Source organism: Vidua chalybeata, chromosome 5 (genome assembly GCF_026979565.1).
Source record: "Vidua chalybeata isolate OUT-0048 chromosome 5, bVidCha1 merged haplotype, whole genome shotgun sequence".
Taxonomy (NCBI): domain Eukaryota; kingdom Metazoa; phylum Chordata; class Aves; order Passeriformes; family Viduidae; genus Vidua; species Vidua chalybeata.
The window spans coordinates 25,226,401-25,253,488 of NC_071534.1; the positions used below are offsets into that span (position 1 = coordinate 25,226,401).

The window sequence follows — 27,088 nt, forward strand, 5'->3', positions numbered from 1 at the left end:
CAGAAATGATGAATGTAGTTCAGACTCTTTTTATCAGTGAGACAACCACAGCCAGTTATTTTGAGCTGTTCCTACAGTTTTTTACACTGCTACTGTGACTGAATTTTGAGCCTAAGGGTTTTAGATCTTCAGATTCAGACCCAAAAATCCTGTCCAAAGGCTCAGCAGCATTGGGCAAATCCTTCCTGAAACATCTTACTCAACAGACTCTTGAGGGTGACCAACAGCCAGATCCTCAAAGCTACTTTAGCAGGGAGATGCTTAAATGTTTTTGTTTTCTACGCCCTGAACTCTGCATTCATGCTTTGCCTTGCTCTACAGAGCAACTGTAGCATGGAAAGTGTTACAACACCTTAGATTGATATAGCTGCTTTGGTCTGCCAATTAATATGCAAACCTCTGCTGTCAGTGTGATTTTTTTCTAGGAATGTTGGATATTTACATGTAAACCATCTATGTATGTTAGTGTTCATATGTGAATATGAAATGTTCCATGCCATACTGTTCTGTGCCATTTGTGCCTTAGTTTATCAGGCATGCTAACAATTAATACTCTTGGTGGTGACTTTTCTTTTTCCCTTAAGGACTCTGTGCATGATCTTGTAAGTTTTGTAATTGCATCTGAAGTAATTATTTGTGGGTGAGCTGAGCGCCAGAGTTCAACCCCCTAACTTTGGGGGTTGAAGTTGATCATACCCAAGAAAATCTGCTTGTGCATCTCAACGCTGTTAAGTGAGACCTTGACATCAATATCCCAAATACAAGCCTTGTTCCAAAGACTGTGTTTGCTCCTTGCCACTTGTTCACTTTGCATTGCCTTTCACACACTGTCCTCTCATGGTTTTTATTCACATAAATAATATGTCCTGTTTATATTTTTAACTGTGTGGTTTGTCCCTGTGCAGTACATCGTTAACACCAGGAATTCTTTGTCAGTATTTTCCCACTCAAACAGAGTCAGGACCAGGAGTGAAAGTCGTTCGGCAGATGTGGACTATTCTTTGCAGGAGTAGGGCTGTGAAAATGGCAAAACCTGGAAAGTTCCAGACTTTCTTCTTTCCTCACAAGACTTCTAGGTGACTTGAGCAACATGTTTCTATTCAAATGTCCAGTTTACACCTTTCCCATGCTTATTTTTCATTGTCCACCTTACAGCTCATGTTTCAGATTGCAAATTGGTTAGATAATCATGACCTACGTGTCACCAGAAAGAAAACCAAGTCTAATCACAGGATTTGGGTGCTAGTTCATTAAAAATAACAGGAAACTATATGTTTGGTATCTCTTTATGGCTAGCAGGTTTCTTGGAGGACAGGTAAAGGCTAGCTGTGGAGTAGATGGCAATATTTGCCTTCATGAACTTACCCTGAATAAAGCTCTTTGTTTTTATTAGGACTTTAGGTAGAGAGAGTTGCCTTGGGACTTGCTATTTTTTCAGTGCTAAGTAGCACTTTGATGCATGTCATCTATTTTGGCTGTCTTGGAGATGTTGCAAGGCCAATAGGATAAATATAAAATTGTATGATATGGTCTAAGGACTTCAGAAATATTTGGCAATTTTTTTTCTGGGTGGATTTTGCATCAGATTTTAAACAGACACAGTGTGTTGCTATTGCCCATACACCAGTACCTGCATGGAATCTTATTTTTCATTTAATGCCTTCTCATTTCAAATGTTGCATTCCCTCCACACTTTCTACTATTGTTCTCCATTGATCAGAAATAAGAATGATCAGCATGACATGAGTTCTATCCTGCGTGGTCCCACACATCTGTAGGAGAGCATCATAGATCCTTAGAACATCTGGCAATGGCCATGCTGTCTGAGTGGTGTGCTTTAGACAGCTGTCAGTAAGTTTCTGGGTGAGCAGGTAACCCTTTCCCTTTTCATTCAGCACCAAATCGATGCTGTTACACGTATGGTGCTCCAGGGCTGCCTGTTAAGGTCTTCTAATGATGCCAGCATCTACTTCATTAATGCATCCAGAGTCATTAGCAGACCAGCTGCAATCTAGCTAATAATTGCATTTTGTCTATCCAGCTTCCCCCTCAGAATAACAATCACTCAGTGCTGTTTATAATTGTTCGTTCCAGAGGACATTAGAAATCTTGCAAATTTGATCTTACTGCAGTGCTGGGACTCCACATGAGCTCAAGGTCTGTGTGTCAGTGAGATACTTAGTGACCTGTGGTATAAGAATTGGAACCTGGATTTGCTGACTTCTGACAATTTTCAGGATTCTTTGTCAGGTTTTAGAACCTAGCCTTATTTGGCAATGATCACAGCACATCTTCCTTTTCAATGTCAAGATTTTCTGCTCTAGTTGGTTTATTTTTAAGTTTCATTAATTCCATGGAAAGTTTAAATGAATAGTCACCCAGCAATTTGCATGAATTAAGTCATTTTCAAATATTAATTAGAAAAAGTGTGAAGAGCACAGTAAGTATTGAAGTGAAACATGATTTTGGGTTAAAGAAGAAAAAACTCAAAATTGCTAGGAGTTCAAAGCATTATGGTCACTGGAAGGTTTTTGATTTCCTTATCACGTTCTTTCCATGCATTGGAAAACAACAGAATCAGTTTTCAGTTTAGTTTATGCTTTTTTTGTTCAGCTTCCATTTCTAAATTGAAGTAAACAATTGCATGACTAGAGTAAATAGAATTTCAATCTAAAAGCTACAATCAGAAGAATCGAGTAACAGGATGCCAAAAATAAATGGGTGTGTCTCAATGGACTCTGAGGTGCTTTTTGCTTGTCTCAGAGTTTTGGGAATTTAGTACATTGTGATGACTTGCATAGAGGGCCAGTGTTTCCTGTTCAGAAAAAAAGGACCATGTTCTAACACCCTTCTGAATAGTAAGTCACAGAGTACCAGACAGGTGGTCATCTTGAAGCTAGTGGTGCTATTATTGAAATAAAGGTTGAATAAACAATTTTTTTTTCTTCCAATAGGAGTTAATTATAAATCTGTGAAAATAAAAAGTAAAATGTAACTAGCTATTCTTTTGCTTTAACCTTAACCAAAAAATTCCTAAGCTTTTTTAGGGGCAAAATAATCAGAGTCTTGGTAACTGACAGAGAACAGTTTGTCTACAAATTCTTGCATCATTAAATTTGAAAAACTTTAATTTTCTACTTCTCTGAAATGTGGAGTAGTGACAAACTATTCCACAATTGTAGACATCTTTATACTAAATTGATCCAGCATGGGCCAGGTCATTTAATTATTATGTGCTGCATTCTTTCTGTTCATGAAATGGTTTAAAAATTAACCTTTGTATAATGCTTAGCAAACTGCATCTGGATTAAATATTTTGAGAAAGTTAAGACCATTCATTTTCCTTATTGCCGTAGTGAAGCTTAAGACTTCCCTTGAGGAAACTATTGGCCCAGCCCCCATCTTCACTTCTTTCCCAACATGTCTTTACTGCTCTCCAGTGGAAACCTTGGGAAAAATCTTATCTATACTGAAGTCAGTAGAAATAGACTGTTTTCCTTACTGGGGGAAGGATTTCCCTCTGGAGCAGAGCTTTTTTTTGAAGAACTGAGAAATTAAGAAAGCTTGGAGCCACCAAGCCAAGCAGAAAAGCCATGAGGTTTGTCTAGAGCAGTGTTTCTACATGTAGTTATTTGTGGGCTTTGTAAAAATAAAAAAATATCAAGGTGGTGGTTTTTTAAATGCTTTCCCCTGCACAAGTCAGGAACACAAATCATATGTATTTAGTTCTCTGCTTTACATTTATTGTTTCCTTGTAGTTTCTGCCTCAGAGAAGGTCTTATTTTCATCCTGAGATACTCACAAGTTGCCTCACTGCCCTTTGAGCAAGAGTCTGATCCTGCAGCTAGCTCAGTAAGAGTCACAACTCAAGACAGTGAGCTTTTAAATTCCTGGGAGCCATGACCTCGGTGCAGCAGCTTGGAGTCTTCCATGTAATAAATCTGACTGTTTCAGTTAGCTTCTTTTTGTTAGAGACAAACTCAGCAGTGTACATTGGGAGCACTTCCCTTGCCATTGTGTCTGCATTGCCTCAGGAGCAGAAATGCATCTGTGTAAATAAGATGCTTGCTGACAGTATAAATTATGTAGTGGCTTCTGGTTTTGTGTATGTTGCTTCAAATGCTGTTCTTACGGATGTTTTTCCTCCATTCTGTTTTTCCTTCAGCCTTTCATTATCCTAAGCTTAATGTGTCCCAGTTGATGAAATCTTCCTGGGTGAGGACAGGTACGTAACAGTCTCTGTGAGTAAGTACAAGTGCATTTAGTTTGGTAGTGGGATAGCTAGCCTGCATAAATACCGATAGCTTAGGGGTGTGCATTTTCATGAGGTAATAACATGTCTAAAACCAAAGGCCCGGTGACCTGGAATATCTGGGAAATATAAATCCCTGGTCTAGAATTAACTACTGAAATTCCTTGATAATGCACACAAAGCATTTTTTGTCTATAAGGCTGTTCATTCTTAGTGAAACAGCTCACGTAAAGTATCTACTCTGCATGTTGTCAATATGCCACATTGATTTTCAGGGATCTATTTTAAGTGAAAATTAAAATTTTATTTGTGTGACACCTTTGACCAAAACATGCCCAGAATAAAACAGAGCGAAAATAGATGAATTCTGAGTACATGAAGAACTTTCACCACATTTTCATTGATCTCTTCTGATTCGTTCACAGAAAATGCCTCCCACCAAAGTCTTCTGAATGTTTTATTCTGTAATTTACAGATGTGCTTGAGCTGTCAGGTTTAGGTGCTCAAAGGCTGTTGAGGTTGCCTGCCTGCAGCAGGTCTTACCTGCTGCGTTTAAGCCTGACTGGTGAGAAGGCTTTGCCTACCAAACTTGTTGTTAGAGTGCAGGTGCCCCACTGGATACACTCTTGTATTCCTACAATTTTTAACACCTCTAGTTCACCTGGTGTATAGACTTGCTTTTTTTTCCAGGTTTCCCTGTCTCTTCTCACCAGTCACCACTTTACTCTTTAAGCAGGAAACCAAATTGCACCTCAGTCTCTGAAACCCGCATGGTTTGTTTCAGAGAGAAAAGATTTGGAATTTCAGATAACGCTCTCTAATGTGGGAGAAGCTCCTATGTGTCTCTTGTAACCAGTGGCATCCTTCCTTAGAGATTGATGTTGGCTTTTTTGGCTACACCTGCTCCCTCTCTTGCTCAGCCTTAGGTTTGTCCATTGTTGATGTTTCCCTTAGCTCCTGCAGTAAAAAGTGGGTTCTTCCAGCTCTGAAATCACGTTCCCTTGGGTTTTGATAAACTTCCTGGCTGTAAGATTTTGAAAGCCAATTGCAGCAGCTCTTTTTTTTCCTGTAGAGAAATTTTTTGTAGTCTCAGTTCTTGCAGGATTCTGGGAAGAGCTAGTACACTTTGGCTGGGTTATTGCTTTCAGTCAGTGTTTTGTATTTTAAAGGTAATGAATCATGACATGGGAAACTGATAGAATCTATGTATGTAAAGATTTTTAATATCAAATTACCCAGATATATGTGCATGTATCCCAGTAGTCATAAAAAGCTGGGATACGCAGTGTTCTCCCTCTGATGTATAATACAATTCATGCTATTAAGCATAATTTATTGATACTGAAATCCAATACACAGGCAAGAAGATTTTTCTGCTTGGTGTATATAATAGCCTTAGGTCACTGTCTATTTTGCTATTTTAATTCTGAGATACTTAGTCGGTGATTGAATTTAGAAGACAGATACTGTTGATCTCAGTGAGAAATCATGTAAATGTTTCCTGTTTCTAACATCTGCAGTGAAAGCTTCAAATTGAAAAAGTGACTTTAATAGATTTGGTTTAAAAAATTAAAAAATCAAAATTATATTCAATTGATTTTATCTAACTGGTGGCTTTTTATTAAGCACTACACTTAAAATGAATGGGGAAACACAGAATAAGCAGCTTTTAAAAAAATACATGCATTTCTAGTGGAGGAGAATTAAAACTGAATTTATTTGATGCAGTCAGCAGTGAGTTGGTTTGCTGTTCTGGAGGATTGTTCAGTTGGATCATTTCAATGACTAGTGCTCCATTCACTGCACATTTCTCTAACTGGATGCCATCTTGCTAGTAAAAGTCCACCCTTTTTTTAATTTTCCTTCAGGGATTCCTCCTTCAGTGTTAGCTGCCCCAGTGACCCAGGGTACCTGGTTGCCAAGTGAGCAGGGCTGCAAACCATTTTTTTGTGCTGTGATTGGCATACTTGTTAATCTTATCAGGGGAAATTGCACTTGAATACACAGCTTCATTCATGTGCTGCTGTTCTACTTTTTCTCCATGACTCTGAACCCTTGCACTCCCCATCTCCAACTCTGTATCACTTCTGAACACAACACTTTTGACTGCAATTAGTAGAAGCAGACGATTTAGACCAAGTTTTCTCTTTTAGTAGTTTTTAAAAATTCATTGAATGCTCATGATTTTATGCATTTTTAGAACTGAAATAGTTTCCTTATTATCCTGGGTCTGTCTAGCCTGATTAAGGTTCCAAAAAATCCTCTGCCTGATTTTCCCCCCCCCCAAAATTATTTATTTTTACTTTTTCCTACTAAATATCTCTCTTTCCCAGCAAGTAGCCTCCAGCTGAACAGGTCAGAATTCCCATTTAAATACAGCTGCTCTCAAATAAATTGTCCCTGAGCTTTCACAGGGTGACTCAAAGCTTGTACCTGAAGTTGTGGAGAAGAAACTGAGAAGTTTTACTAATGAATTTGCTTTCTTGGCTTGCTTTCTGTGCAATGCAGTTCTCCTGGGTGTCATCGACCAGCGAATTCAGGAGGAAGTGTTTCGGGCAGAGATGGAGCGGAAACTCGCTCACCTGTTCAACGAGGCTTTGCTCAGAGGCAGGATCTGGAGACGAGCCAGTTTTGCAGGCAGCAACATTGTGCAGGTATTAAGAGCTCAAAATCAGAGGATGAAAAATAAAGGATAATAAATTACTGAATAAGTTAACATTAGTGTTAACAAAGTGTTCAGGTTTTGAGTTGAGGAATATAATTCAAAAGCATGTGGCACCTTTAGCTGGTTGGTGATACTCATGTTTTCACATAAAATATGGTTCTTCTTTCAACCACCACATACGTCTTTTAAACTAATCATAACAAATGCAAATAACTGATTAAGTGCCTATTAAATTCTGATGTCTTCTTAGAAACAATGGTGAAAATTGTTTTACCAACATCTTATTTTAGAAATGTTCTATCTTGTTTGGCTTACATGAGGCACCTAGCAAATGGAGATGGGATGATCATATGAAAAACAGAAGTAGCTCCTGGGACAGCTACTTCACAGCTCTCTGTGATGTTTTGGCAGTGGTGTAGAAATACAAAGTAGAATCGTGTGGCTTGATGCAGCAGTAAAGTAGTACATTCTACCCCTTAACTTCTTATTTGTCATATTACTCCTGGTCACAGGGTTGGATTTCAGGTAAAAGCAATTAATCATGCCAAATTCTGCACACATAGCAACTTTTGTTATTTGTATTCCAGTACTGCTTTATGGTTACAGAGTCACAAGTGGATCTATTCACGTAAAGTCTAAGAAGACTTGGATATTTAATTTAAAGTTTTACATTCTGATGTGTTCTTTCTAGTCAGTTCAACAATCTGAAAGCCAAAGTACTTTTTTAATGGCTCATCTTCTTAAAAATAACCTTTTCCAACTAATTCAATGACAGTTGGTTTACCTCCCAGATGCCCTTTTTGCATTTCAGACCTATTGTCTTTATTTAATTTAATCCTCCAATTTTTGCTACCACTTAAATTTCCAGATGTTGGGATATTCTTACTTCTGCTTTCCTGTCTCAGAAACATCTGTTTCAGTAATAGAGATTTTATTTTATTTTTCTTCTGTACAGCTTTGAATTGCTGCAAATAGGTGTCTGCTTCAGATCTCCTATTCCCAGCACCTCTTATTGCACTTTTTAGATTATGCCTTTGTCCTCCCTTTGCATATAAATTAAACAAATATTCCTTATGTTGCTACCACAGCCTGTAAAATGTGTATGTTTAGATTATGGTTTTATGACTTTGCACAATAAAGCTCAGGTAATTTATTTTTTCATGCACAAAATTATGGGCACATCCTTTTTAGATAAGGAGTAGTATTTTAGAAAGTGAAAATACAACACTTTTCTTTTGACTTTGTATTATGTACTGGGACAGAAGATGAGGTCTGCAGCTCGTGTTCCAGACAGCAGTGCTGCTCATTTATGCCACTTAATTAGTGCAGAGAGCTTGCCAACTGCTCTCTTCGGGCAGAGGAGGATTCTGTTCATTACAGTCAGCACATCTCACCATCACAGGGCTTCCCCATGTGCTCCCAGCCCACCCTTTCAGGTAGGGTTAGAGCTGTAACAAAGGAGATGTGGAAGGAGGGAGGCTGAAGAGATGCCTTGCAGCAAGGTGTGTGTGCTGGCTGTCCTGCTTTCCTGATGAGAGCAGCAGGTACCTGCAGGTGCCACAGCTCCTTGGTAGTGCCTTGGCAGGATGTTCAGGTGTGTGCCAGATGAGACAGTCTGAGAGGCTGTGGTGTGCAGCTGCAGTGATACACCTGGTAGTGGGCTCCAGACTGAAGGATAGTTCCTTTCAAGGGGGTTCCCCTGTTAGCTGAGGATCTTGTCCATAGGTATCTGCCATAAACCTTTTACTGCTGTTAATTGTGTTCCTTTTAGCCAAGTTTATAAGCTGTGTTTGAAGTGTCTTCTGTGAGAGCTAATAATGTTTCTTGTGCTTTACATTCAGATTTTCCCATATGTATTTCTCACACACAAATCAGTGACTGCTATGATAGTAGAGCACAATGAAGTGAAAATAAGAGCAAAAGCTGCCAGCACCAAAAGCGTTGCATAGTTTTAACAGAACATGTATATATATCCATCAAAGACTAGACTCACATTTCACTTGCCTTGGGGCCCTATAGACCAGAGTTTTTCCTGAGGTGAAATATATTTATAGTGTATTGAAATGTGACATTTCTAAGCTCTGTGGAAAATCAGGACTGCAGGTCAAGAGGTGAAGCAATTATTTGTAAATGTTACTGTGGGCATATTAGTTTCATTTCATGTGCTCAGGAAATAGAAGTGATACCCTTTGAGGTTTAGATTTAATTTCTAAAGGCATGTGTTAGTACCTAAGAATGTTAAAAACTGTGCTTTAAACCTAGGCGTGCTGAAGAAGAGCTTTGGAGGGTACCCAAATAGCAGGCTTGCCCCTCCTGTTTGACTGACTGTGCTGTTAACAGGTGTCACTCCATGATAAAAAGAGAAAAAAGCTTGCAACCATTATGTACAAAAACCCCTCTGAAGCCTCACACCTGGTTCTTGTACTTCTGATAGTTCCACTGATTTTTGTGTGATGTTGTATTAATGTTTAACAGAGTAAGTCATACATATTTCCAATGTGCATCTTCTGTTGCTGCAAATTTGAAGGCACATGCTTACCGTGGCTTGCATTGCATCTGCAGAAATCTGTGCTATATTTTGTCAATAGTTTACTGCAGTAATTCTCATTACATTTTTTAGGAATTAGAGGGCTTAACTGTAGTTTAAAAATACACCAGCAGCTAATAAAAAAAAATAATTTTCCTTCATTTCAACATGCTTGGTCCTTTGAACCTAATAGAAAGTGAGAAACTGATCCTAGTAAATTAAACAAAGAGGAGTGTTCTGATTTGAAGATCATGTTAGACAGCATTTTAGTTGCAATTGTGTGTTAGGAGTAGCAGCTTATGAGAGAATGTAATGACTGAATTGAGCCTTTCATTAAGACAAAATTTCGTTCTCATGTTTTTCTGCTGACAGCTTGTGTGTCTCTCCTGGCTGAGGAAAGCCTGTCTTGCTGTGAGTTTTTAGGTTTATAAATAAAGCCTTTGGTCACTGCTGCTGCTTCATATTTTTCTTTTGTCCTCTCCAGCAGCTGTCCCAGGCAGTAACTGGCCCCTTTTGTGAGGTTGCTCACAGCTTGTTCATGCCTCTGTTTGCTGACCACAATATACCTTGAATTAATTGCCCAGACACTAAAATCCTACTCTTAATAAGACATAAAGAGGATCTTTTTTGATTTTTTTTCCCCCAGTATGATGAAGGAAGGAAAGAAAGGGAAATAATCCTCCTGCATGAGCACTGGAGATTGTGTGTGCATATCTGCTTGTTTCTAGGTAGTGTTCTTGCCTTCCAGACCCTGAAACAATTCACCCAGGGCTTCCTTGCTCCTGTGGGGATTGCTGACCAGGACATCCCAGTGGCTGGCCAGGACTCTGAGAATGCCTTGGAAGCTTCCCCACCACTTGTATTTACGTGCTTGAAATTACCGACTAGATTTTGTTACCAAGGCAACTCTGTTCACTGACCTATGATATTCACTTGAAAACACTTTTTAAATTAAATTTACTGACACCTGAACACAGTTAAGCCTTTCCTCTGTGGAGGTTAAATGCACATCTAGTATCAACAAAGATGGTATCATTTATGTACACAGGAGTTGAATTAGTCTTTTCTTCTTTTTTTTTTTCTTTCCCCCCTCAACTTTCTGCCTCCTGAATTTAAAATTCTTCTATCTCTTCCTTCCCTATGTCATCCCTCACTGCCAAAGTGTAAATGTAAAATGCTTAAATGCTTCCTTACATTGTGGGCTGCTTTGCTGGATGCCTGGCAAATAGTATTTGTCTCTGCTTGCGTTCTTATCATTCTCAAGGACAGAGACTATATCAGTCTGAAGCTGCACAAAAAGTGTAATTTGGAACCATATGTCACAAAACTTAGAGTACAGAAACTCTGTAATAAACAGGCACAGTGACTGTGTACCTCAATTCCATGACCAGATTTTAAACAGTTCAGACCTAGTATGCCATTTCCTGTGTTTCAGCCACCTCAGAGGCTAGTTACAGAAATCAGTAAGTAAAATTTAGTGAATCAGTGTGACAGAGATGAAAACTGAGGTAGTGCTATTGTCAGAGATTCTGGGTTTATGTGTAAGTCTAATTGTCTTGTATTTGCTTCCAGACTACCCTGCTAGTCATCAGTCATTTCTCTTTCCCAGAATAGAAATCCATCACCATCTCCCCATGGTTTTGAAATTTTGTCTGCAGCTTCTCTCTGTGAAGCTTCTCTCTGTGTATGGTGTGAGTAGTCATAAAATATTGTGTATTCAGAAGAAATTATTTCAGATAAAATTTACCTTAAAATAGTGAGCTCAGTTCATCAGCACTAGCCTGCACCTCCACTGAACTTCTTTGTGATTGTTCCCAAGTTCTCTATACTGTGCTGCAATACCTCCAGCTACTTCTTCCTGTCTCCACTCTCACTTCTCACTCATCCCTGTTCCTCAGCACAGGGAGCCATATGCTGTTGTTTTTAATTCTCTGTTAACATTTGTACAGTTTCAGTTATGACAACTTGCACTGAAATCCTGCCCTTCTTACCCTCTGCCTTTTCTAAAGGCAGCTGTGGAGAAGTTCCTTTGTTAACCCATTCAGGCAGCTTGGGACCATGACCTGATGTGTATAGCACACACAGTTATACCTCTTGGATTCTTCCAGTTTAAAAATTTTCTCATTTTCTCTGATTCTCTGGCTATGCACAGAGGGGCTTCATAAAATTAAAACTACGAACCCATTGATTTTCAGTCCCACACGGCCTTTCAACTCCCTCACCCTCCATGTGAGTTAGGTGTTGTTTGGGAAGGTTTCATCTGTGCTGGGAGCAGATACCAGTCTGAACACTCTGCTGCTCTGTGTATTGAGACCAGGCTGTGGCAACCCACCTGAAGCAGATGTAATATAATATAAAGCTGTGGGTATTTTTTAACTAATTGTATATTTGAGGTCAATGAAGCCAGATTTAGCTTTACAGCTGCCAAATATGTATGTTGAAACCTCATTTATTGATGCTGTTTTGTTGCCTTCAATCAGGGATTTCTGGTAGAAGAGGGGATGGCATTCAGGTGAGCAGCAGCATCATTTAATAGGTCCTGTTAGCAGCTCGTGCTGTGTTTCAGAGATCTGCACATTTTTCTGCTCTATTTGTAGATCCTCTGTTTCTTGCACCAAATATGACTGACACTGTAACATTACTTTTTGCTTTCACTTGATTTATCCTATAAGATTTTTATGACAATTGTGCTTGTTTCATTTTTCTCCCCTCTTTTTATATATGTGTGTATATATATATATATTTATACATCTTGCTGTTACCATTCCTGGGAATTTCTTTTTTAGGACATGTAGGAGTTGCTCTTTCCCAAAACCAGAACATAATTCCTGTTGAGCTAGAAATTGTACTTCTTTCCTTCAGCATGATTTGTTTAGTTGGAAGCTGGGAAAGAAAACAATATAAAGATTTGCTTTTCTAAGCCTCACATGCAAACGTTTCTGTGTTTGCTTTACTTTAGGCCTATGGGCAGTTTCTGAGATTATAATTTATTAAATATGTGCTCTATAGCAGAAGGATAATTCTGAGTGAAGCAAAATATGTCACTCTATTTATGTCAATTCCTTCCAGAGCCCTTCAAACTCTTTAAAAAAAGAAATCACAACAGAATGCCTCCTACTGTTTAATGTCCTAATTCTAGTTTGAGCTCACCATTACATGGTAAATGGTTAAACAGAGGAGAGTTGTTATATAAAAAGATGTAATTTTACAAGAATTCAAAGTTATGCGGTTCTCATATGCAATGTAGATGTTTGATGGTTAGAGTGTATCTACAGGGCTTCCTCATAGCATGCATTCTTTTGATTATTAATGTCTTTAGATGTAGGTAGGAAGAATTCCTTCCCACAGCGTCAAATGCATTCCTTCCTGAAGAAAGGTGGATGCCAAGGGGAGCTGTTGGAGGATGAAGGGGACTGTGCAAGTGCTAAAGTTGAAACAGAGCAAACAGTTTTATTTGATGCTAATGGAATATTCACCTGTGTAGCTGCTTAACATTTAGAAAAACTGGAGCAAAGACGTGTGTATGTTATGAATAACAAATCAAAGTTAGAGTAGGTATTTAGAGAAGGGAAAAGTGCAGTCACACTTCTTCTAACCAATCATTGCTGAAGGCAGTAGAGGCTTCCAGAGTGTCACGGTGTTGGCACCTTTAGAGTGAAAGCAGTTCTCTTACTTACCAGATGTGTACAATGTTATGTTACAAGTAGGGGGGGAAAGGAAAGGTTTGCCATAAAAATGTATTTTATAAGGGATCACTTCCCTTGAAATTTTCTTTTCAGTTACAGCAGGGAAGAGTATGAAATCTAAGACAAAATGTATGGGAGCTCCAAATAAATACAACTTAAAATCTAAAAGCTTTGCAATTTCTTTTCAGATCGTGAACGTGTCACGCTTAGTTGGTGTTGATAACCCTGTGGAGCTGATCTATTTCGTGGAGGACCAAGATGGGGAGAGACTGAGCGCTCTGAAGTGCTCGGATCTGATGAACAGAGTCGATATCCAGCGGGCTGCGATCATCCTTGGCTACCGCATTGAGGGCAGCGTTGCACAGCGTAAGCCCTGTCCAGTCCTCACCACTGCCAGCAAAGGCAAACGGGAAGGGTGGCTTTACCTGTGCAGGCACTGCACGGTGCCCACTGTTGCAGTATTTTGTTCTTGGGCTACTGCAGCTTTGATACTCCTGAGGAAATCGGTTTTAGCAGCCTTGCAGTGAGCTGTGCAGTGTTGTTTTGCCTCTTGAAGACCCCGCTGAGCTAAGAGTTGCAGCAGGGTCCTTAAGTCCAGCCTCACTGCATTCACTCCGTGCGTGTGCTGGAAAAGTACAGTGCTGAGTAAAGACCTTCCTGCCATTTTCATGTCATCCTGCTAGGCCAATATTTCTTTACAGCTTGTCTTGTCCAGGAGCTTGCACAAACCAAACCCCACAGTTGGGAGATGGGAGGGCGTGGGTATGAAATGGGTATTTCCTTTAGCTGAGTAATGGCAGTGTAGTTTAACACCAGTCACTGCTTTTTTGTCTGAATTACTTCTGTGAAAGATGTACACTAAGGGTAGCTGGGGCATTTATTTCTTCCATGGAATATGATTGACCTTGGTTTTATTTGTTTGTCCATCAGCAATGTATAAGTAATATGATCTTTTAATGAATATAATATAAATGTAATGTGATTTTTTTTTTATTAGACACACATCAGAATAAATAGAATAGGCCACATAAACTCATATAATTACTTCATTCAGGAGGCTTGCTTATAAATAATTTTCAGTTAGTAGCAAGACAGAATACCTACTCAGAATTCCGTGTCACAATTAGGAAAGAAACTTAAAGATATCTTAGGGACAGACAAGTATGAGCTGCAAAATAACGTCATTGGTATGAATGCTTAATTAACTTTTCTCATTTCTGTGCAATATGGAGGCATCAGTTACATGGTACCACACGGTATTTTGCCAGCAGAAAAAGCATGTGTCTTATATTTAAAATTCTCTGCAGAAAGAAAACAGTAATAATGGTACAATCTGTATGTGTTTCTAAGTTTTGTCCCTCATTAAAACAGTTCTGTACAGATAGGTCAATAGCTTATATACATTTGCTTAATATCCATTAATGGACTGCCATGCTGGTTGGATGGAAGTGAAAAAAGTTGCAAGAACAAATTCTCTTTACAAAAATGATAAATGTTGAACAAACTTCATAAAGTGTTCATAATTTTTAGTTCATGTTGAAACTTTGACCTGTCATTAGAAAGTTCTTCTAAGAGTCATAAAAATCTTTAAATGCTCCTATTGGAAGAAACTAGACCAAAAAAGATTATTTTTGTAACAGAAAACATAATGCCAGAAATGAGCTGTTAGATGTATAAAATGTAAGAATTCTATGTGCCTTTAATTTCTAGGCTCATTATTGGAATGGCTACTAATAAAATGATATATAGAGAAAACAGAAACACTCTTTTTAGCTTGAAAGTGCCATTTTTAGAAATTGCATCAGTTTGACTAGAAATGTATTATTGCTATGGCTTTTAGTCCCATAATTAACCACTATGCAAAATTAGCAAATAAAAGTTTTGTCATTTATTTCAGTTTACCTTTTACAAGAATGCTTTGTTTGATTACACTTTCCAGCAGTTTTGTTTTCTGCTTGGGGCTAAAGGATCTCACACACTGACAATGAAACAGAGAGAAGAAAAAAAGGAATCACCAATGCAGAACTGTACACCTTGTGGAGGAGGTTGAAATTGGTTTTGATAACAAAATGTTAAAGAGAAGAGGCAGCTGGTAATACTGCCTAAAGCAATAAACAGGCAATAAACAATGTTGGGAAGTTTATCTTACCTTTGCTAGTGATTGAGTAATTTTTTAGACCTATTTCACTGTGTCAGCTTAGTTTTGACTTACAGGATGATGTGGCAGAAGTGCCATTTTCATTAGTATTTTAAGTACAGCTCTTCAGAAGGTGGGCCAGGACAATTGATCTCCTGCCCCATGCTTCCTGAGCATGACATACCTTAACTTACAGTGCTATGACATTTCCTGTGATGTGCAGCTGGTTTCTGATAAATTTCTTAATTAGCATTTATAAGAACATAAAAATACATAACCTTGAAGTGTCCTCAGTTTGAAACATAACCACATAATATTACTGTCTTCCTTTTAACTTTACAGCTGTGGAGAAGCTGAAGGAGCCCACTTCAGAGACTCAGAACAGCAACCTCTGGATTATCGTTGGGGTGGCAGTCCCGGTTGCCGTGGTGCTCCTGATTGTTATTATTTTATACTGGAAACTCTGCAGAACAGACAAGCTGGAGTTTCAGCCAGACACAGTGAGCAACATTCAGCAGCGACAGAAGGTAAAAGGGGAAGCTGTGCTGAGAGGAGCTGGAGTATTCTGAGAACAAACAAATGTGAGACTCTGGGGAACACCTGGCATCCTTAACTAGCATGTGTCAGCACAGTTTCAGAGTATTCCAGTTTAGACAGGAAAAAAAAAGGAGGGAAGCAGTCTAATGATAGTTGAAGTCAAGAATCCCATAGTGTTTTATTTATTCTCCTGGGTATTTGATACTGCATTAGATAGATCCATCCTTCTGAAATGTGGGCACTGAGGCTGAAAGGAACCTTTCTTTATCACTTCATTTCAAGGCTGTGGCTGGGTCTGAATAAGAAGAAATGTACTGAGTCTTGAATCACTGACCTTGTTTTCCCCAGAAGGCTGAATTTTTCTTTGGTGATCTTTTGCTAACCAAATCTGACAGCTAAAGTGCACCACCCATCATACCTCATACTGGAACTAGAATTTGCTAGAACCTGTCCTGGTTGCCCCATGTTATACCAGGGCGCTTTTTGTTGCAATTTTGAGAACCTGTTGCAGTACTAGAACATTAATTAGTGGATCTGTGTGTGCCTGCATAAGTGAGCTTGTTGGCCAGTGTTGGTTAGGATACTGAGAAATTCGCTACTCTTGTCTTTTTCTTGCCCAAGAATGTAAATCAAAAAATTTGTGATCCAGGTTTTTCACAAAGGATGTATTCAGAAAAAGAAGGATAGAGTGCCTGAAAGGTTACTTTCTTTTTACAACCAAAGAGAACCTATGTGTGTCAGAAATGGTTGTTACTGACTATATCTTCAGAGGCGTTAATAAAGGCAAAATGATCTACCTGTGCTAATCCTGTGGTACTGCAGTCACGTTCTCCACTGTGACCTCGTGTTCAGTCACACAGTTTTCTCCATAACAAGCCTTGTCTGTACACCAGGCTCTCTTTTCAAGATAATTAATGATGTGAAAGATGAGAGAAACGGAAAGCGCTTGCACTTCCAAAGCAGTCAGAACAAATCAATAGCAACTTCCACTTGTCTTGCGACTGCGAACTGTGTGTCGGAATCCAGGCTGGCAACAAGTGGTACACTTTGATGAACACCACCCCCTGGTACCTGGTTTCACCTCGGCTGTGGTAATGTGTAACACACGTTTTTGACTGAGGAAGTTCCCCACAGTAGTTTTGACTAATTTGAGAAGGGTCGTACAAGAGAGGCAAGAGAGGACTGTTACCCTTGGTACGTGTTTGATCACATTTTCAGTTCCTCTGCTATCACAAGTGTTTTTTGTAAGGAAGCAGTTGGGTTGTATTGGCTGTAAGGCCAGAAACATCTTTCATGTAATTATTTCCTTTTAAGAAAATGGCTCAGTTGCTTTTCCCCACTGCTTCCACAGTATTCTTCATCTTAATCATTCATGAGTCAGAAGCCTCAAACTTGTTTATATGCAGGTCTCATTTTGGATTGCCTAGGGAACCTGTCACTTTGCCTTCTTTGGGGAAGTCGCTGTAAGCAAACTAGAAGGAACCACTAAGGACATCTAGTTCAATCCTTGTGGCACTGGAGATAAAGCAATAAAAAGTGTCTTAAATTTTTATCACTTTGCACATCAAGCAACTGGGAGCAACTTCCATTTCCTCCCTTCCCCAGAATAAAAGCAGTACTCTGGCTTCCTTACCATCAGGCTGTCATTGGGATTTCATATCTTCAAACAGTGGGTTGGAATTCTAGGTCTGAATAGGGCATATTTAACCACTGCCAAAGACCCCTAGACAGTCAAAACACCATACAAATTATTAGAGACATTTGGTCTGATCCTGCTCTCTAAAATTTTCTATGTATTTTATACTTTTTATTAGAGTAAATGCAAAGAAGTGATCAAAAGAGTGTCATCATCAGTGGTCAGGGATTTATGTCTGTAAATAAACACTATAAATATGGACTAGGCTTTCTCTTCCTCACCACAGCCACAATAATTTATATTCTCTATTTTCAGAGCTTGACCTTGGTACTGAAGGAAGGTAAAAGCGTGCACTACATCTGTAAATAGAAAGATATTTAGGCTAAAGATCTGATTTTTTTCTCTTGGAATCTATATTTCACATGTAAGAAATGTAAAGATGCATTTATAGTGTGCTAGCTCTTCTCACTCCCATTGATATTTGACAAAAAAATCATGTAAATATAGAGCTTTTCATTAGCATATGTATGTCATATCCATATTGGAAATAGAAGACAATACTTTTCAACCTTGTGACAAGTCTATAATGTGTTTTGTGCTTGAAAATATGTGTTGATTGGAAGATAAGAAATTGAAACACCTGTTTCTTGTTCAGCTGGTACTGGATATCCTACTGCACTGGTGGATCTCCAGGGGTATCACCAGTCTTCAATTAGCCACTTTAGCATAGCAGTTCAGTGGGCAGCAAAATGATCTGTTAGAATTTACAGTAGCAGCTGATAGCAAATTATGTTATCTGTGACTTAAAAAGCCTGGAATGGGCTTGGGACTGAGGGGAAAAAGCCTTTGTGTTTAGTGCTGCAGAGAGTACCACTCCACCAGTTTGTGTTCTTTCCATCTGGCCTTCCAGCTTCATGACAGGAACACTGTCTTGCAGACTGGGTGGCACAAGGATCCTGCTTAAAAAGGCTCTTCCTGCAAAGAGTATTGAGAGGGAGCTTATTATTAAGGGATTTTTTATTTATCTGCTGCCTCAGTGAATATAAACATAAATACATGGGAAAGAAAACTTTTGTGGGAACTGATGCTAGCAAAACCAGGTTGCATCATAAAGTAAGGAAAAATAAAGGATCTGGAAGAGATTGTGATTTGCTAATCCATCACTTTGCGTCAAAACAGGATTAGTAACACCTGTAAAATGTTAGGTTTCCTTTTCCATTGAGGAGATTAAATGGGAAAAGATGCTTAGATCAAAGTTCTTTTTATGCTTTTTAAACTGAGAGTTAAGGAAACAGGGGAGAGCAGTGAATCTATGCAAGATTCATTGGTCTGTGCAAGGATAATTCTTTTGAAGAGATGATACTAAGATATTTAAAGGGCACATCAAATATTCATGACTTGTTCTGTAAGCCATAGCATCCTACTGGAAATTCACCTTGATGTGACCTGGGTTGTTGCACTGGATTAAGATGTCTGTGCCTTAGGAAATAAAATGATACACAAGTGGTATTTTTAAATAACAAGATTTTCTCTCTTGCCATTGCTTATATCCACCATAACATTGTCCCAACCTTTTGCTTGTCCCAAGCTTTTTTTTTTCCTGCAAAGAAGCTGTGCCTTTTGTGGGCAACTGAATTTTTGCCAATGGTTATTTTTCTTAATGAAAATCTCAACAAATTTCTTTAATGCCCAAACCATCATTTTGCTCAGTACCTGTACTGGGCCCCTGATGTTTTTGTGCAAAACCATTCCTTTCCTCTTCCCCAAAGAGGAAAAAAAAAAAAAAAAAATTTTACCTGTTATCCACAATGGAAACAGAGTCAGCAGTATTATTTCTTTCTCTGTAGACATCCAAATATTAAAATGGAACCTGGTTCTCTAGGAGTTTCACTTTTCTTTCTGTGTTACAAGCATTTGAAGAAAAATGTCAGACCCCTTCCTAGGACTTCTCAGAGGTAATTTTGGCTATAGACAATTTTTCAGGGAAAGGCTCCCTGCCCTAATGGCAAGAACCGGCCAAGCTAATTGGCAGTTTATTTAGAATGTCTTGCATGTTCTCCTGTATATGCTGGGTGTGCTGAAGTCATTGCTTTTGCAGTGATAGCTTTGAGTGGCTTGCTCAGTTCCTTGTGTATCCAAGGGCACATCCTAAAGCCCATGGGGAAGAATGCCTGCTTCTCCAGTCAGATGTCACTCCTCTCTGGAGCCTTCTGCATGCCACTGTGCTTCCCAGAGATTGAGTATGTCCTTTTGGTTCAGTGTCCCTCCTGTGTGTGTTTACACGTGGCACAGGTGGAGAGTTCAAAGCCTTGGACAAAGTCCTGCACCTTCTCCTGGAGCTGCAGCACAGGTAATGCCAGTGCTGGAGGGCTGTGTCAGCTGAAGTGTCATCATAACCTGGGGACTGTCACCAGCCCTTGCATGTCTGCTCTGATCTGCTCACAGTCACAGGTAATGAGTCATGCCTGCTGCAAGATGTCTGAGAGGCACTTGTGTGGATTTTTATTTCCCCCCCTAAGCAGGAATATCTGATAACCAAATGTCATGTGTCAGGTGTGACTTTACACCTCTGATTTGAGAATTTTGCTTATTATTGTATAGTCTGTAGACTATCTCTTGGATGTTCCCAAGATCAGAGGCCAGCCCTGCTGGAGGCTAAATACTAGGCTTTGCTCCTGATGCACAGAATTCTTATGATGTTTTGACATCCTGTAATCCTTTTGTTCGTCTGTCTAATGTCAAGGCAACAGTTCTGCATTGCAGAAAAATTCAGTCAAAAGAAACTCATGTTAAGAAAGGCAGCTGACACCAATCTTATAAAAACTACTTGAAAACTGACATGAGTTTATGCAAGAGATTCATGTTTGCATAACAAATACCATTCATTTCTAATAGCTACCTTGACTAACTATCCAAACTGTTGTCTTCTTGGGGATGGCATACAGGATCTCCTTCAGAGTCAATAGCTGGATTCTAACGAGGCATAGAGTATTCAACGTCTTAATTACTTCTCAACAATGCATTTCTCTGATGGCAATTCCTCTCTGAAAGAGCTCTTTTGTAGTAACTCTTCTGTAATGAGGATTAACTGTTCACAAGTGGTAGAAATAAAATACTGCACTTAGATACACTGCTTATACAAATAGGTATAAAAAGTAAAATGTCTCCATCTGCTTTCTCAGAAACATTCATCTGTCTTGAGATCATTCCAAAAGGCCAGCTAGCCCAGATGCTACAAGGAAAAGAGAAGAGAGGGGAGAAGGACAGGGCAAGTATATGGATTGCTTTGCCTTGAGTAACTCTTCAGCCTCCAGTTATTTGTTTCTAGAAGTGATGATATTTAGCAACCCTCAACATATTTCTTTCTTATGAACTTGTTTGGTCCTTCTGAATTCATCTCAGCTGCTGGCAGGGATTTCCACAGCACGCTACATGAAGAACCACATCATGTTTCACAATGCTTTTATCCTGCTACTGCTACTTCTAAGTTTTCTGTGACGGCCCTTAGTCTTTCTATTGGAGGGGACAGGGAACAGCTGATTCCTAGGCACTTCATCTTTGCCGATCCTGACTTTATAGACCTCTGTCACATTGCTATCTCTGTCATCTCTTTTTCCAATCAGAGGAACCTCAGTTTTCTAATCCCTTCTTTTGAACTGGCATTTGAACCTTTGAATAATGTGAACATTTTCTAATTCTGTTCTGTTCATTTTGAGAGGGGGAGAGTCGAATTGAATATGCCATTCAAAATGTAGGTGATCAGTGGATTTATAGTCATGTTTATGTAGTGGTTACTTTTCAAAAGGAGTTAAAACAAAAAGAATCTGTTTTCAAGATACAGGTAAATGTTTTGCCATCCTAAGCATAATAAACCTCTGAGATGAGATTAATACTAGGGAAAGAAATTTTTCACTCTTAACAAAAGGTGATAGAGAGTCTACTGTCGAATTTAGCTGTTTGGGGAGCATGGAAATGCACCAACATTAAATCACTGTTGCCTAAGGTTTTAATGTGCTACGTACTTGTGTTTGAAACTTGTAGTTTCATTTCAGCAAGAATATTTCTACAGTATATGGGAGTGTACTTTCTCTTAGGTATATAAATATGTGAATCATTGAACCCAACAAAATACCAGCATGAAAAAACAAAGGGAAATTACTGACCTTTGCTCTATCTTTGGACTGTGTTGTCTACATGCTCTGTGCAGATGGTGAGAGCCGTGTTAGAATGTATTTGTTTGCTTCACAAGTTTAGAAAAGGGTTCCCTTAATTTGTAATTTTTTTATGTGTTGTGCTATCTCTCTTAGAGGTTGCAGTTGGTGTTGGAGTTACGTACGTGGACTTGGAGGACTAATTGTTTAACATAACTTAAGGACAAAAAATACCTGTCTACTGTATAAAGTTGCCAATCTTCTTGTAACTTACTCCTGACACTTCCATCCAACCAGTGTGCAGAGGGGCCTCACAAACTATGATTAAGATAGTATCCACCCAGTGGCATTTCTGTCTGAGAAGCAAAGCTAAAACTGTATGTGATTCAGGAGCAAAATTCTGCCTGTTACAGCAGTTATCTCAGCAGCCTGTGGGCATATATGTACTCAGAGTTACGGGCTTTCAACGACATGATCCCTCTTGCATTTTGTGAAGTTTACTGAGCTGCCATGGTAATATTAGTGTGGCAGGAAGAAATGCACAAAGGAGAAGAAGAAGGATGATGAAAATCCGCAAGAAGAATCCATCTTAAGAAAATACGTCAGGACAGGTGTCTTGAGAATCTCAGGCTTTATAAAGTTTTGTAAGTTTGGGGTTTTCTTTATTTGTTTTTAATCCCACTCCAGAAGCAAAATTCTTGAGGTGGTATTTTCTGTGGGATTCCTGCTTTCCTTTTGTTTGGTGGTAAGCAGTAACACAGTTATGACTTTCCAGTGAAGGGAAGGAGGACCAGAGTCTGTACCCCAGCTTGTTCTGATTTTCTGTGCCAGTGCCGCCTATACAGTATGCTACTTTTTCCCAACTTGATGAGAGAAATCCAAGCAACTCTAAGCATATTTATTTTCCCCAAAAACAGGTTTGCTCAACTGCTTTACCTATTCCCAGAAATGGCAATAGTTGACCAAAGTGCTGTTGTGATGATAAATGGGAAATGTAATTTGTATAGAGATACTTGATCCAAGAGAAGAAAATGGGTAGCATTTTGTACCTACAGCTTCTGTTTTGGCCTGCAGGTCTCAAAATCCTGCTTCTGGTTTGAGGCTTGCCACAGAGGGCACAGGCTGTCACCACTGTAGAGGAAGGGTGGTGGCATCCCAAGATGTAATAAATACAGGGAACCATCATTGCACATGCACTTCTGTTGACATACAAACACTGTTACCAAGTGAAGGTATTTAAATTAGAGATTTCTTTTTGTTTTGGTCCCTAAATATATTTTCTAAACCAGCAAAAGTGAAGGAACCCATCTGCACATTTCTCAGTGATGCTTAGTGTTGGGGTTTTGTTTTAAAGAAGTTTGGCTTATGGTACAAATACGTTGCATTGTATCTCATGTCAGAAAAGAGACACAAGTCACAAAAAGACCTCAAGGGATACAAGTGGACCTCAAGGGATACAATTTTTTCAGTATTTTGAAGGTGGCTATGGAGTCATAACTCTCCTTCTATGAGATCTTCTAATATGTTTTTTTCATTAATGAAGGAGGTTTGTGTCTTAAATCAGATATGCATTATTGTTACTGAATCACATGTATAAATTGTATGCATTATGACTTTACAGGCAGTCCCTGGCCATCATCCCAAAGGAGTTGATGTCAAAGGAGAGCAATGCAAACAAAAATACAGAGGTTGTACTTATGTGGAAAGATATGTAGGAATGATAATAGAAAAATGAGCTGAATAAGAAAATAATACTCTGAAAGATGAACATGCCTCAGTACTTCTAACTTCTTATTTATTGGTAGACTGGTTGGTGTTTTGAACATCTTGTTGAACAGTGACTGCAAACCATATGGATGAATGATCCTTGTGGGAAGATGACTTCCTGGATGGGATAGTAGACACATAGTGAAAAAAGAGTTAAAATGAAGAGGACTCTACCAAGCACACAAGTAGCTACAAATTATCCTTTTTGATGCGTCATGAGAGTGATGCTGAGAATTCGCACCAACCCATGTTACGGTGCCCTGGGGATATGGATAAGAGTTTGGTGGTGTGAATGTCAGGCTGTGAAGTCAGTTGGCAATTGTAGTACCCTTAAGCTGTCCTAAATCACACTGACTTACATCTTCAACCTACATTAATTTTAAGAACAGTGTGTCTCATTGTCTTGCTGTGTTTAAGCTTGTAGACTTTTTTTTTTTCCTAAAAAGTTTCTTTATGCAGTAATATTCTGCATGCTAACATGACAGTAAGGTCGTAAGTCACCAGGACTTCTTTATAGGGATTCTTGTCCTGTTCGCAGGTTATGCACTGACACTAAAGCACATGCTTAGCTCCTCTGTTTCCTTAGAAATGTATGTTAACAGCCTCTGCTCAATTCAGCTAGCTCTACAAGGAGCAAGGCCAAGACCATGGTATAAAATCAGTAGAAAATGGGCTTAATACATTATTCTTCATATCATGTCCCAATTCAAATGCTGCTTGTAGGAGCTACAGAGAGAATACTGAATTAAGTGTATTTCTTTTCTTCTGCTTTCTGCTGAAATTACTCACTGAAGTGTTAGCAGCATTTGCTTTCTTGAGAAGACAGGTTGTTGACATTCCTGGTGTGTCTCTGCATCCAAAAAAACAATATATTGGCAACCATTTTGTATTTCAGTGGCTTGAACAACACTGAAACTATTATCTGCTTTTATGCAATAAGAACTGACTGAGATTTTGTTGGCTTCTGCAGAAATTATTTGATTTTTCTATGAATTGAGCTTCAAATACTGGTTTGAGGGTTTTTTATTATTTCATTCAGTATGTAACAATAGAATTAAAAACTCTCTTGACTTAGCAATATGAGATCATCTTTCTCTAAGATTTTGGCAGGTTCTGCATTTGTACAATAATGTAATTCCTTATGAGTGCAGTAATTTAGACATTTTGGTGGTAAGCTTCAGAGTAGTTTATCTCTTTCCTTTTCACAAGTATATTAAAGATAAATGAAAACCTCTAGCAACTTACATTTAAATCAAGAAATCATTGCCAAGACTGCTTTTGTGCAGTCCTGGGTAAAGGCATCTGAGGCTGGTGAAAAGATGCTCATTTTCAGTACCTGAACAAATAGCAATATCAGCATAACTTAAAAAGTGCTCTAAAAAAGATACTGCGTTCTTTTCTTGGTGGTGATTAATATATGAGTAGTAGATGACTGATCCACACATGGTATCCTGAATTCCAGTCCCAAGATGGGCAGAGGTGATGCAACCTGTTACATAACTTGATCTAAAGAAAAGAAAGAACTCAGCAGGTGGCACACAGAAATTTTTAAGAAAATGTTGGAAACATCTTCAGTCAAGAGTAACACCATTCATTTTACTGAGTCAGTGATCTGACTGTCTAGTCTTGAACAAAGTAGAGTTGTGGCTCAGTGTCCTTCAGACACTTCTCATCGAAAATGTGGATTTTGGCTGCTAGCATTTCTCAGTTAGAAGTCATAATGTTGTTGTGGTCTACAAGGAGAGGTATGAGAAGCATAGATTGTATTTTTAAGAAAGCAAGGCTTATGTCAATGTTATTTCTACAGTAGTAATCCTATTAGTAATTCTATTTTTCAAATAATATTAGTTTTAATAAGTGAATTCATAATTTTTTGAGGACCATCTTTTTGTATTCAGTCATATATATGTATGTATTGTCACATTTTTCTATTGTGTTTTTTCAGTCATGCACGAACACATACACACGTGTATACAGTCTTTGTATTGGCTGGAGCTGGTAGTGCCAACTTAAGCTTTTTTAGCAGGAGATATCTAGAAATGTTTGGCTATACAGAACTCTGCATAACTTGAAGCATTGAGCCCATTTCCATTCAAGTATCAGTTTCATACTGAAACTATTTTTTAAGATGAGAAGAAGAGTTTGTTTTCCAAATAACAAGGTTAAGAGAAAATGAAACGCTCTGTCTGAATTTTAAAAATTGTTGTGGAGAAGCTCTAGTGTGCATTCCAAGCCTTAGGGGGTGTAGGTTGTGAAAGAAAAGAGAACAAGAAGGTTGTTTGGTATGAGGGAAATGCTTTTGCTGATTCTGTGGGGAGCTGCCAGTTTCTGGGTTAAGTTTTAACTTCAGAAAAATGTTTGCATGGGGTTGACAAAGCCCTGTTAGAGATTTACCAGTTAAATTATTATTGAATCACTTGTATAAATTGTATGCATTATGACTTTACTGGCACTCCTTGGCCATCATCCCAAAGGGGTTTACGTCAAAGGAGAGCAATGCAAACAAAAATACAGAGGTTGTACTTATTGTCAGAGGATAACACCAATTCTGCACTTATATGATCTGTAGAGCTGTACTGTAAAGCTGAGAGGGTTTTTTCTCCGTTGTGTTACACAGAGCTTGTTATGACACCAGATGTTAAAAATGTAAAGACTGGTGAGCCTCAGGTTCTTGGCTGCTGTCAGCTGGAAGGAAGAGGGAGAGGCAAGAGAGTGGAGCAGAGAGAATGGTTCTGCCTGTCAAGGAAGAGTAAGACCAGCTGAGGAGCTTACCTGGCTCCAACTTAAGGAAAATATAGCTATAGGTTCTGTGGTGCCTGGTATGGTGATAGCTGAGATTGGCCAGCAAGTGTCCATGAAGCCCTAAAGTCTTAGCCACCCTAGCTGTAAAAATGCATTAAAGACTCATCTTGCATCCCCTTCTCCTTTCAGTGTGTGTTTGCCAGCTTCTGTGTGAAATGAGATGAGGATCCTGCTTCTGCAAATAACATTCTTACATTCTGCCCAGCTTTGACTAATAGCAGAAGGCCCAGCCTATGCCAAGGATCCAGCAGGGTGGGAGAGACCAAGAGGGTTCCTGTGCAAGAACTGAATTTATGATGTTCTAACTCAAGACTATTGCATTGCCTGTGTGTGAAAGGATCCAGTTGTGGTTGTTTCAGATAATCATAACTGCCATTTTTTACAGTGTGGATGCTGATCTCTGCAGTACTAACAGCCTTTTAATTCAGCTGCTGTGTGGTCTGTCTGCGGATAAACATGCGTGGATACATATGCTCTGGCACATGTGCCTGTACACATAAATATATCTGTTCCTGTGACTGTGCTTAGATAAAAGGTTATGTTGGACTGCAACTGCGAATAAGACTATTCAAAGTTTTAAAAAAAGATGAAATTTTTATTTTTTTGTATGATTTTTTACTCCCAAACGGGTTTACAAACTCAGTCTGCTAGAATGATTCTAAGATGGGTTGAAGTTCATGCTTCAGACATGCAGCAATCTTAGTAAAACCATACTGGTAACTCCAGTATTCCTGGAATGTTTGTCTCTTCAGCTGTTTTTCCTCACCCCACCCATCACACTTCAAAAAGCAGCAGTAACTTTGCAGATTGATAAGAAAAGGGTAGAGAACCACCAGATTGTTTTGTGGAAGAATTGTGCCTAGCATATGGTGAAGACTGTCCTCATCTTTGGGGCTAAGGGGAGTGGAATCTGTGGAGGGGAATGTAG

At 38.9% G+C, this 27,088-nt stretch overlaps 1 protein-coding gene across 2 annotated transcripts in view; it reads left to right on the top strand.

Annotated features, from left to right (window-relative positions):
• KIAA1549 (KIAA1549 ortholog) overlaps nt 1–27,088 on the top strand; it is a 140,815-nt gene that overhangs the window by 83,621 nt on the left and 30,106 nt on the right. For both annotated transcript variants that reach the window (XM_053943318.1, XM_053943319.1), the window contains exons 7-10: nt 4,166–4,225; nt 6,761–6,906; nt 13,319–13,496; nt 15,610–15,794. In XM_053943318.1, the coding sequence (XP_053799293.1) occupies nt 4,166–4,225; nt 6,761–6,906; nt 13,319–13,496; nt 15,610–15,794 (569 nt within the window). The remainder of the gene's footprint in view (nt 1–4,165; nt 4,226–6,760; nt 6,907–13,318; nt 13,497–15,609; nt 15,795–27,088) is intronic.